The sequence below is a fragment of the Chlorocebus sabaeus genome, chromosome 1 (assembly GCF_047675955.1).
Source record: "Chlorocebus sabaeus isolate Y175 chromosome 1, mChlSab1.0.hap1, whole genome shotgun sequence".
Taxonomy (NCBI): Eukaryota; Metazoa; Chordata; class Mammalia; order Primates; family Cercopithecidae; genus Chlorocebus; species Chlorocebus sabaeus.
This window is the reverse complement of record NC_132904.1, coordinates 68247676-68260158: the sequence shown is the minus strand read 5'-3', so window position 1 is coordinate 68260158 and position 12483 is coordinate 68247676. Positions and strand designations below refer to the sequence as shown.

The 12483-nt window shown below is 41.0% G+C and overlaps 1 protein-coding gene across 3 annotated transcripts in view; it reads right to left on the bottom strand.

Annotated features, from left to right (window-relative positions):
• NUP98 (nucleoporin 98 and 96 precursor) overlaps positions 1–12483 on the bottom strand; it is a 126869-nt gene that overhangs the window by 21347 nt on the left and 93039 nt on the right. For all 3 annotated transcript variants that reach the window (XM_008019963.3, XM_008019966.3, XM_008019965.3), the window contains exons 23-27: positions 10225–10654; positions 7456–7685; positions 5915–6181; positions 2598–2755; positions 436–579 (exon numbers count right to left, since the gene is read on the bottom strand). In XM_008019963.3, the coding sequence (XP_008018154.3) occupies positions 436–579; positions 2598–2755; positions 5915–6181; positions 7456–7685; positions 10225–10654 (1229 nt within the window). The remainder of the gene's footprint in view (positions 1–435; positions 580–2597; positions 2756–5914; positions 6182–7455; positions 7686–10224; positions 10655–12483) is intronic.

Sequence of the window (12483 nt, the reverse complement as noted above, 5' to 3'; positions counted from 1 at the left end):
CAAAACTCACAAGGAATATAAAATATTATATTTAGAGGCAAATTTCAGAACTAAGTTTGAAGATAAACCAAATCTGAGGTCAGGCTGTATAACAGGGAATTCCCAAAGAAATAAGACAGCATCAGAAATGAAGAAGAACCCTCTGATTTAGAGGCAGGAAACCAGCAGTGGGAGAGTCAACTGTGGAATCTCACGATATTAAATAAAATAAAAACAGACACTTGGGGAAGTAGCCTTGTCCAGAGGAAGGAGTAAAAGATAGTTTCTCATCAGATTTCTTGGCTCCACTTCAATTTTACAATACTTTAAAAAAAGGCAGTTACTTAAAAGTATTATGAAATGTAATTTGATAGGGTTTTTTTTCTCTGCAGGATTTCCCTGGCAAAAACATAACACCCAGCAAGATTTTTGCTTAGCTCTACTGGCCACATATACCTGAAATGCTTCTTCATACATGCTGAGCGCCCTAGAAATGGAGGCTGTTGGTGGAAGCAAATACCAAAGATGGATAGCCAGAGAGCGTTTCCAATCCAATTGGGAGCACACGTTTATTTGCTTCTTTTCTGAGAGCTGCCACACCTGTGGGAAACAAAATCATTACCACGGCTATATTCTACCTTGTCATTACCTGTGTGTGCAATAACACTGAAGTGAATATTCACTTATTCAAGGAACATTTTAAACGATTCAGATATAAAACATACAAATATAATAAAATATCAGGAAGTGAGGGGAAATATTGATTATTTACTTATTTTTATTGACCAACTGATCGATCGATTGATACACAGTTGCACTATGTGGCCCAGGCTGGCCTTGAATTCCTGGTTTCGAGCAATCCTCCCTCCTCAGCCTCCCAAAGCACTGTGATTACAGGAATCAGCCACCGTGCCTGGCCCCAGGATTTAAACAAATAATCAATCAGTACTCAAATGAGATGAGAGCCATTGAGAGCAGAGAGGAGATCTTCTCACTGTCTATGGTTGTCAATGTATAAAGCTTTAAAATGAGCATCAATTCTGACCAGTTACATTTTTATTTCTGAAAATTTAATTTATAATACTTTAAGATAATAATGTAAGAGGTAGGCAGTGATAAGAGAAATGGTTTAAAATAATTACAACCCAACAGTCATAAAATGGAACGTAAGTGGCTATAAAAAAGAATAATGCCAGCCAGGCGCTGTGGCTCATGCCTGTAATCCTAGCACTTTGGGAGGCCGAGGTGGTTGGATTACCTGAGGTCAGGAGTTCCAGACCAGCCTGGTCAACACAGTGAAACTCCATTTCTATTAAAAATACAAAAAAAAAAAAAAAAAAAAAAAAAGCCGGGTGCAGTGGATCACGCCTGTAATCCCAGCACTTTGGGAGGCAGAGGTGGGTAGATCACCTGAGGTCGGGAATTTGGGACTGGCCTGGCCAACATGGTGAAACCCCGTCTCTACTAAAAATACAAAAATTAGCCAGGCTTGGTGGCAGGCGCCTGTAATCCCAACTACTGGGGAGGCAGGAGAATCGCCTGATCCCAGGACACGAAGGTTGCAGTGAGCCACGATTGTGCCACTGCACTCCAGCCTGGCCAACAAAAGTGAAACTCCATCTCAAAAAAAAAAAAAAAAAAAAAAAAAGAATAATGATTCATGACATGGGGCCAGGCGCGGTGGCTCATGCTTGTAATCCCAGCACTTCAGGAGGCTGATCAGGAGATCGAGACCATCCTGGCTAAGACAACAAAACCCCATCTCTACTTAAAATATAAAAAATTAGCCAGGCGTGGTGGCAGGTGCCTGTAGTCCCAGCTACTCAGGAGGTTGAGGCAGGAGAATGATGTGAACCTGGGAGGCGGAGCTTGCAGTGAGCTCAGAAAGCACCACTGCACTCCAACCTGGGCAACAGAGCGAGATTCTGTCTCAAAAAGAAGCTGCAGGGCTGGTGTGGTGGCTCATGCCGGTAATCTCAACACTTTGGGAGACCTAGGTGGCAGGATCCCTTTAGGCCAGGAGTTCAAGACAAGCTTAGGCAACATATTGAGACCCTATCGCTATAAATTCTTTTTTAAATGAAAAAAATAAAAATAATCACAGAATGCTTTGTATATTTCATCTGTATATACAAACATGTAAATAGGAACAACATATATGTGGATGTAGACTTAAAAATTAGCTATGTATGGTGGCATGTGCCTTAGTCCCAGCTACTTGGGAAGCTCAGGTGAGAGGATCACTTGGACTTAGGAGATGGAGGATGCAGTGAGCCAAGATCACCCCACTGTACTCCTGCCTAGGCAACAGAGCCAGACCCTGTCTCAAAAAAATTAATTAACAAAAATAGAATATTTCTGGGAAGATAAATTATCTATATTGTTTACTGCTATATGATATGGGATATGATATATTTTAACATTTTAATTTCTATACAACTAGAATTTTAAAATAGTGTGCATGCCTGTCTTTATAATTTGAAAACAAATTGGCCAATGTGTAACACATTTTGTGTAACTGTGCACAATTTACAAAGATCACTCCTTGCCTCAACCTCAAACCAGCTTCGATTTATGAAAAAGCTGATGTGAGATATTATGGTAAAAGTAGAAGATACCGGTTTTCCAGCCAACAGAGCAAAGATGCGCAGTCTTTCATCCTGGATGAAGCAGTCGGCCTGGAGCTGATGCCAATCCACCAATTGCATGGTGAGCAGCTCCCGGACTGACTGGCTACCCACAAACTGAGATAAAAGAAGAGCCAGACGATGATCACCTATAAGAGAAATGGAAGTTTTTTGGTTATTACTAAGGGTTTACGGACTTGGTCAAACACTTGGGGGCATCATCTTTATTTCTTCCAGGCTTCAGAAGGGAGGACTTAAAATCGGTAACTGCTTTCTACAGTAGTGCCAAAATATTGATCAAAAACTTACCATTTTCTGCTTGGACAGAAAATTTGCAAAGTAGTTTAACCTACTTTGCAAATTACATATAGACTTAGTAACATATAGAAATCAACAACAGATCTACCACTACTTCTGTGATACTAGGCAAGACACCTCAGCTACAAAATGGAAGAAAAGAGCCCAACGTGGTGGCTCATGCTTGTAATCCCAGCACTTTGGAAGGCCAAGGTAGGTGGATCGCTTGAGGTCAGGAGTCTGAGACCAGCCTGACCAACATGGTGAGAGAATCGCTTGAACCCATGAGGTGGAGGTTGCAGTGAGCCAAAATTGCACCACTGCACTCCAACCTGGGCAACAAGAGCGAGACTCCATCTTAAACATTAAAATGAAAAATGGAGGAAAACACTGGGCACGGTGGCTCATACCTGTAATCCCAGTGCTCTGGGAAGCCAAGGCGGGCAGATTAGGGGTCAGGAGTTCGAGACCAACCTGGCCAACATAGTGAAACCTTGTCTCTACTAAAAATACAAAAATCAGCCTGGTGTGGTGGCACATGACTGGAGTCCCTGCTACTCAAGAGGCTGAGACATGAGAATCACTTGAACCCAGAATGCAGAAGGTGCAGTAAGCAGAGATTGCACCACTGCACTCCAGCCTGGGTGATACCAAGACTCTGTCTGGGGGCGGGGTGAGGGGGAAAGGAAAAAAAAAGGCTGGAAGCAGTGGTTCACGCCTGTAATCCCAGCACTTTGGGAGGCTGAGGCAGGCAGATCACCTGAGGTCAGGAGTTCGAGACCAGCCTGGCCAACATGATGAAATGGCATCTCTACTAAAAATATAAAAATTAGCCAGGTGTGGTGGCACATACCTGTTAATCCCAACTACTCAGGAGGCTGAGGCAGGAGAATCGCTTGAACCCAGGAGGCGAAGGTTGTAGTGAGCTGAGATTATGCCACCACACTCCATCCTGGGGGACACAGCAAGACTCTGTCTTGCAAAACAACAACAAAAAAACACCCCCCAAAAAACGGAGGGGGGAGTAGTAAAGCAAAAGCTTTAGTAACCTAAAAGGCAGTACCTTTACCAGAGGTTTAGCCTTTGAGTCAAAAAAAAAAAAAAAGGAAGAAAGTGGAGTTTATGAACGAATAGACCTAAGAATCTGACTTTTGGCATTTTCCTTCCTATTACATGTTAGTGTTCTGGTGAGTATAACCTTTTTTAAATGATTCATAATCATTCTAAGTTCATAGAAGATTAATCCCAAAGATAAATTCTCACTGTAGAAATGCAGAAAGACCATAAAAGTACCAGACTGAGGCTGGATGTGGTGGCTCATGCCTCTAATCCCAGCACTTTGGGAGGCTGAGGAAGGAGGCCAGGAGTTTGAGACCGGCCTGGTCAACAAATAGACCCCATCTCTATTTAAAAAATAAAAGAAAAATAAGAAAGCTACGAGGTTAAATGTGTAGTGATAGTGGAATGCAACAAACCCTTTATATAGCTTACTGATTCTGGCTTTTCCTGTGATTTGTTCTTTATAATCCCAAAACTAGCCAAACCCTTCAAAATAAATCCAGTCGATGGCTCCAATTAGTTGGCTTTGGATAAATGAGGTTCCAACAATCAAGGTTTGAATAAGGATCTAATCATATTAGATTAAGCTGAGCTATGCCATCCTGTATTCTTATCAAGACTTATGGCCAGACACAGTGGCTCACACCTGTAATCCCAGCAGTAGGGAGGCCAAAGTGGGTAGATCACTGGAAGTCAGGAGTTTGAGACCAGCCTGGCCAACATGGTGAAACCGTGTCTCTACCAAAAAAAAACAAAAAAGAAAAATCAAAAAACCAGCCGGGCACGATGGCAGGCACCTGTAATCCCAGCTACTCAGGAGGCTGAGGCAGAAGAATTGCTTGAACCCAGGAGATGGAGGTTGCAGTGAGCTGAGATCATTCCACTGCACTCCACTCCACTCCAGCAGCCTGGGTGACACAGAGACAGATTCTGTCTTAAAAAAAAGAAAAAAGAAAAAAGAAAAAAGAAAAAAAAAAAAAAAAAAGATTTATATCTAGGCAGTCATTAAGCACCTGCTGAATTGCCTCATTAGTGAAACAGAACTTTAAAAAGTAAATATATGCATACAAATTCCTTTTAAAAAGCCAGTGAGTACCTCAATCCAGAAATTCAACTTCTATGTATTTATTTGAATGAAGTGAATTGATACAGAACATATTTTATAGCAATTCAGAGTACTGCTTATAGTTGATTTTGATTTATAGTTTATCCATGCTTTCCAGTTTTATTACGAATGTAATGTAACATAAAATTTAAATTTTAATCAAGTAAACAATGTTTAAGGTCCTGAAAAAAAGAATTAGAAGACACAGTTCGGCTGGGCACAGTGGCTCACACCTGTAATTCCAGCCCTTTGGAAGGCAAACGTGGGGGGATCACCTGAGGTCAGGAGTTCGAGACCAGCCTGACCAACATGGTGAAACCCTGTCTCTACTAAAATACAAAAATTAGCCAGGCGTGATAGCAGGCACCTGTAATCTCAGTTACTTGGGAGGCTGAGGCAGGAGAATCACTTGAACCCAGGAGAAGGAGGTTGCAGTGAGCCGAGATGGCACCATTGTACTCCAGCATGGGCAACAAGAAACTCTCTCTCAAAAAAAAAAAAAAAAAAAAAAAAAACCCGTCATGGTTCCTATTCTACAGGAATAGGTGGGTGTGATCCACCCCACTTGGCCTCCCACAGTGCTGGAATTACAGGCATGAGCCACTGCGCGCACCTGAAGTATGTCTTCTAATTCTCTGTTTAGGACCTTAAACATTGTTTACTTGATTAACATTTAAATTTTATGTTACATTACATATTCCACAGGAACCAGTAATCTTCCTGGGAAGTCCACAATTAACACTCATAGACTAGCAGTCAAAGGGAAATGCACAATCGGGGGGACAGGAAGGAGGCAATGAGTAGGAAGGCGACAGGGGCACAGAGAAGGACCATAATCCTTCCCTACCTGACTGCTGGGCCAGAGAGCAGGCCTCACTGATCCTTTTGCCTGTAAGGTAGCTGAATACAGCTTCCACAGGGCTGCTTTTATGGGTTAAGGAGACTTCCTCTTCAATCTGAGGTGTGGCAGTACAGGATAGCCAGCGGGAGAAAGCTCTTCTTCGCTCTAGAATTTGAATGTATTCACAGGGTTCATTTAGCTGGCTGTCAAGCTCCTTCAGGTGGCCCCATAGGGCTTCACATAGTGTCCATGTCAGGCTCCAGTGCTTCACAACTAAGGCAGGAAGAGAAAAACAATGTTATGAGACAAAGCCTTACAACAACTTCGCAGAGGGCATCCTTCTAACTGTGATGTTAAAAATACATAAATTAATAAACATCTCAAACAACCACTCAAGTTGATTACCCTGAATCTGTCTCTACCTCACTCAGCTTCATCTTACAATTTCCAGAAGTATACGGTATAAATAAATGCTTGCTCACGTCATGTTTCTGTGGTACTTACGTAACAAATGTAACCGTTAAATAGGTTCCCCAAGCCTAATTATGGCTAATGTCATCTCAGATGATGTCTACTTTGATCATATTCTATCTACAAAAATCAATCGACAAAAGCACTGTTTATCATTTAAGCCACTTACAAGTATGCACTGGTAAAATAACTTACACATTTGAAAAGACAATGAGACAATTAAGTAAATACAAAGAACTGAAGGAACATAAAAAAATCCCAAAATGTGTGGCACAGGACATTCTAAAACAGCCCATTTTCAATAAAGGTGATGTGCAAAACAAAATGATTTTTCTATTGTTTGAAATATTAACAGAATGATTTTTCTATTGTTTGAAATATTAACAAATTAGAGAACTCCTTTATCAAAGTATTGATTCAGAAAAACATGGTCATGATAGGGGAGAACGGTAATCATGAGAGAAGCCAAGAAGAGGAAATACAACAAAGTTGTTGAGAAGACCAATAGTACTGGAGCTGGACATGGAAGAATGGACAGGATTTAGAAAAGCAAGAAGGGGCCGGGCGCTCACGCCTGTAATCCCAGCACTTTGGGAGGCCGAGGCGGGCAGATCATGAGGTCAAGAGATGGAGACAATCCTGGCCAACATGGTGAAACCTCATCTCTACTAAGAAAACAAAAATCAGCTGGGCGTGGTGGCGCGTGCCTGTTGTCCCAGCTACAGTGACAGAGTGAGACTCTGTCTCAAACAAAAAAAAAAAAAAAAAAAAGAAAAACAAGAAGGACTGTATCTCTCTCCCTATGTTCTCTGGATTGGGTAAGAAACGCAATTTTATAAATTCAAGGATTTGACTGGCTACAATTCTTTGTGGAAGAATTTGTACATTAATGGGTAAAAGAACAAAGTGACAAGAATATAGTGACAATTTCTTCTTGTTTGGGAATCTGCTTAAACTCAGCCTCAGAAAATGACAAGCACAGGCATTTACCTACTAGACTGGTATCAAGAACTCCTGTGTACACTACCACCCCTATTACTGGGACATCAAAGATTAAAAACATAATGTATACTCACTTTGTGCTTCTGGTAAGTCTCCTGATGTTTCTTTAACCCAATCTGCATAGTCATGAATGACAGCAACTCCCGGATTGGGGACAATGAGAGGGCACAGTTCATCCACATGGACAGTGCTGTGTTTTAATTTGAGCTCCAGAGGTGTCTGATATAATTTCATGTCTTTATCTGGCTTCCTTTGTCTCAAACTGAGTTTTTCTAAGTGAACTTTGAATGGGGACTCAGTTAGGCTACAAGAGCAAATGAAGAATAGAATAGAAAATGAACCTAAGACAGAAGCTAAGATTTCACTTCAACCAAAGCACTGTTTCTTTTTGTGGTTACAAACAGAATGCAAACATTTCACTGTGGTTTTAAAGAAATTTTGTTCCTTAAACTATACTGAACTTATCTGCTATATATTGGGGGAAAAAATCTGATTAATGCATTCAGAATACAAAGGCTTCTTAGGCCAGGTTATAACAGGCATGCGAATCCTAACAGTTAGATTTCCAACTGGGTAAAACTCAAGGGTCAAAAGTTATTGTGGGATACCTGTTTCTCAAATTATTCTTGGGTATCAAAAGTCATGAGGCTAAGCTTATAGATACTAAAGAACTGATTCTAAATTACAATGGGCATATATATAGCTAAGCTGGGCTTGTTCCAATTTTTTTTTTTTTTTTTTTCTTGAGATGGACTCTCACACTGTCACCGAGGCTAGAATGCAGTGGGATGATCTCGGCTACTGCAACCTCCGCCTCCTGGCTTCAAGCGATTCTTCTGCCTCAGCCTCCCTAGTAGCCGGGATTACAAATGTGCACCATCATGCCCGGCTACTTTTTGTAATTTTAGTAGAGACGGGGTTTCACCATGTTGGCCAGGCTGGTCTCGAACTCTTGATCTCAAGTGACCTACCTTGGTCTACCCTGCCCTAACCTTGGTCTCCCAAAGTGCTGGGATGACAGGCGTGAGCCACTGTACCTGGTCCCTTGATCCAATTTTCAAGACTGATATTAATAACCTTCAAAATTCACAAGATAATGCTTAACCTAGAATAACTAAATTTAGGATCAACATTCTTAATTGTGAGGTTCAAGAGACATTGTTGTTTTTTATTTTTTCAAAGTCAACTTTAAAAGTGAAGGATAGTCTGGGCAGGGTGGCTCATGCCTGTAATCTCAGCACTTTGGGAGGCCAAGGTAGAGCAACACTTGAGCTCAGGAAACATGGTGAAACCCCATCCCTACAAAAAATACAAAAAATTAGTCAAGCACGGTGGTGTGCACCTGTAGTCCCAGTTACTTGGGGAGCTGAAGTGGGAAGATCACTTAAGCCCAGGAAGTGGAGACTTATGCACCTGCACTCCAGCCTAGGTGACAAGTGAGACACTGTCTCAAAAATACATAAATAAATATGAAGGATAATAGGTGATCACCGGCCGGGCGCGGTGGCTCAAGCCTGTAATCCCAGCACTTTGGGAGGCCAAGACGGGCGGATCATGAGGTCAATGAGGTCAGGAGATTGAGACCATCCTGGCTAACATGGTGAAACCCCGTCTCTACTAAAAAATACAAAAAACTAGCTGGGCGAGGTGGCGGGCGCCTGTAGTCCCAGCTACTAGGGAGGCTGAGGCAGGAGAATGGCGTAAACCCGGGAGGCGGAGCTTGCAGCGAGCTGAGATCCGGCCACTGCACTCCAGCCTGGGCGACAGAGCGAGAATCCGTCTCAAAAAAAAAAAAAAAAAAAAAAAAAGGTGATCACCTTAATTTAATCTGTTGTAAAGATGACATAATCTGTTATAATTATAAAAAGTAAATATGAAAATGTCACATGTTTTACATAGGACACTGCACACATACTGCCTGACAGCTACCAGAAAAATTTATATATTATCTGTAAGGCATACATATTTATTATATATATAAAGTATAGGCAGAACTATACCCACATATATGCACTTGTTAATCGGGAAGGTAGAGAAACATATAACTATATATGAATAGACTATAACATACATACATATACACAGAATGTCCAAATACTTATACATGGATTCTCCACGGTTCATACACCTACTTTATGAAAGACACAGGAAATGTGCTTAGTTGAGAATATCATTTGTATATGAAGAAATCACTAATTTTTAAGCAAAAAATCAGGAAAAAAACAGCTAATTCAATAAAAAGGCTGAAAACCAAAGGAATGCTGTAGTATTAGCTTTGGGTCTGTTACTTTTCCAACTAAAGTTTAGCCATTAGGTAAATAATATATACTCTTCATAATCTGATGGTGCAAAACAGTCATCTTATTAATCATTTATTTATAATTACACAATTATCTTCTACTATTTAAAATTGGGCCAGGTGCAGTGGCTCTCGCCTGTAATCCCAGCACTTTGGGAGGCTAAGGTGGGTGGATTACCTGAGGTCAGGAGTTCAAGGCCAGCCTGGCCAATATGGTGAAACTGCATCTCTACTAAAAATACAAAAATTAGCTGGGTGTGGTGGCATGTACCTGTAATCCCAGCTTATCAGGAGGCTGAGGCAGGAGAAGAGCTTGAGATCGGCAGGCAGAGGTTGCAGCGAGCTGAGATTGTGCCACTGCGCTCCAGCCTGGGCAACAGAGCGAAACTCCGTCTCAAAAAAAAAAAAAACAAAAAAAATACACACACTCTCTAAGACTGTATCTAGAAAGATGACAAAGCAGGGCCCTAACCTCCTGATAATGAACAGTTTTTTTCACCTATCATGTTGTCTTTCTCAAAAAGCATCATGAAATGTGACTCACGATTTAACAGCTACTGGATTGGGCAGGAATCCAAACTCCATAGAATCAGCAATCTGATGATTTTCTAGTTCATGAGAGCCATTCAGCTGTTCTCCACTATTAGCAAGAGTCCAGTTGGGACCCCAACCAACACGAAATGAGCGTCCCATGAATAGGGCCATGTCCATCAAGAGTTTTCCCTTGCCATAGGTGACAGACTTTTCACGAGGGACTAGGCCTAGTTGCCTACGTGTACCCACTGTTTTCAACGGAACCTCAGGGGCTGGGCTGGGTATTGTGAACACAGAAGTGAGGGGTGGAGGAACAGACCAACAGGATGTGGATGGGATATTCATTAAAGATGCTGTTCTGGGAGTACGACATTCTTGCACAGAGGCACTTGGTGAAAGAAAAGCTCCACTTGTAAATTTTGATTGTAGTAACCCACCAACTGAAATGAAGAGGGAATGAAGGGGAGAAAGACTATTAACAAAACACAAGCTATTGTTTCCTGAACAAGAACAAAAATCAGTAAGGCTGAAATCATTCGACGTTTTATCAAATTACTTATATCAGATGTGGATGACCAGAAGCAGGCTAAGTCAGATTTTGCAAAAATTACTCTTTGAACTAGGAAATCAGGACAAGATTCTAATGATGATGATAATGACATCTACAACAATAATAAAAGCAACAACACTATTAATACTGTTTAAAAATATGCAGCAGACTCTGTATAAGCCATCTGTGTAGGTTATTTCATTACACTCTTCAAAAACTTTCTTTTAGGAGACAGAATCTCACGCTGTAGCCCTGGCTGGAGTGCAGTGGCATGATCTCGGCTCATTGCAACCTCTGCCTCCTGGGTTCAAGCAATTCTCTGCCTCAGCCTCCTGAGTAGCTGGGATTACAGGCACCCACCACCACACCTGGCTAATTTTTCTGTATTTTTAGTAGAGACTGAGTTTCACCATCTAGGCCAGGCTGGTCTTGAACTCCTGACCTCGTGATCCACCTGCCTCAGCCTCCCAGAGTGCTGGGATTACAGGCATGAGTCACTGCACTTGGCCTCAACAACTTTTAAATGATTAGCATTACTATCATTCCTACTGTATGTATGAGAAAACTGAGCTCAGAGAAGTAACTTGTCCAAATTCACAAAGTGACAGGACTAGGAGATAAGCCAAGGTTAAGTCTCGCACCACTGCTCACGCCCTTATCAGAATCCTAAAGGTAATGATTTCTTAGGACATATAAAAGTATGATCAAAACTCAAATTCCTATTCTACTCTTAGCTACAGTCAATGAAATAAGAACACACTAGGTATCTTACAATTGCACATGTGACCTTCTGAAGGACAGTTCTTAAAAAAAATTTTTTTTAACATTTAAATTTTTATCTAGCTAGCTAGCTATTATAGGGAGGGAGTCTTGCTATGTTGCCCAGGCTGCTCTCCAAATCCTAGCCACAAGTCATACTCCTTCCTCAGCCTCCTAAAGCGCTAGGATTATAGGCATGAGTCACTGTGCCCCGCTGAAGGACAGTTCTTATTACCAGTGCCTGTTTCCCAATTTTACATGGCTTTTGTCTAAAGCATGGAGTTAAGAGTTACTAAAGTATCAGATTTAGTATCCATTATGGAAAAGGTTATTAACAATGTTTGATACTTTATTGGTTAAAATATTTTCTTTCTTTCCTCTATACCAAAGGGAAGTTAAAAATACGTTTAAAAAGCAAAGTTGATAATAAGGGAACTCAAAAGAATTGAAAAATATTTAGTTTTTATGGCAATATAAACAAATGTTTTTCTGCCAGTTCCTCTGGCTTTCAAAATACGTTGAAACTACATCTGCTTCAGTTTTTTGCTGATATTAAAACTTTATTTCCAATCCCACATAGTTACAAGGCCACTAGAAAAGAAAAAACTTTAAAATCAAATATGTAACCACTTCCCTGGGAATTTAAAAAGGTTTAGCAAAATGTAAAAATCTGATGTGCTCTGTGCATTATGAAAAGCAATACTTGTCCCTAGAAGACAGTAGGACAGTGCTGTTGGGACTGCACAACAAGAGTACAGTGCAGGACAACTTGCTGAACTCTCTAAGTAATGTTATAAAAATTGGGAAGTCAGAACTTACTATCTAATTCACAATCATAAGCAAACAAAAACTTGAACCTAAACAAAGCACAAATGCTTTTTTTCTCCATACACTTCTGCATCTGCACAAACAGAGGTAATTACAGTTCTTAAAAACCAGCCACTCCTGCCAGGTGCAATG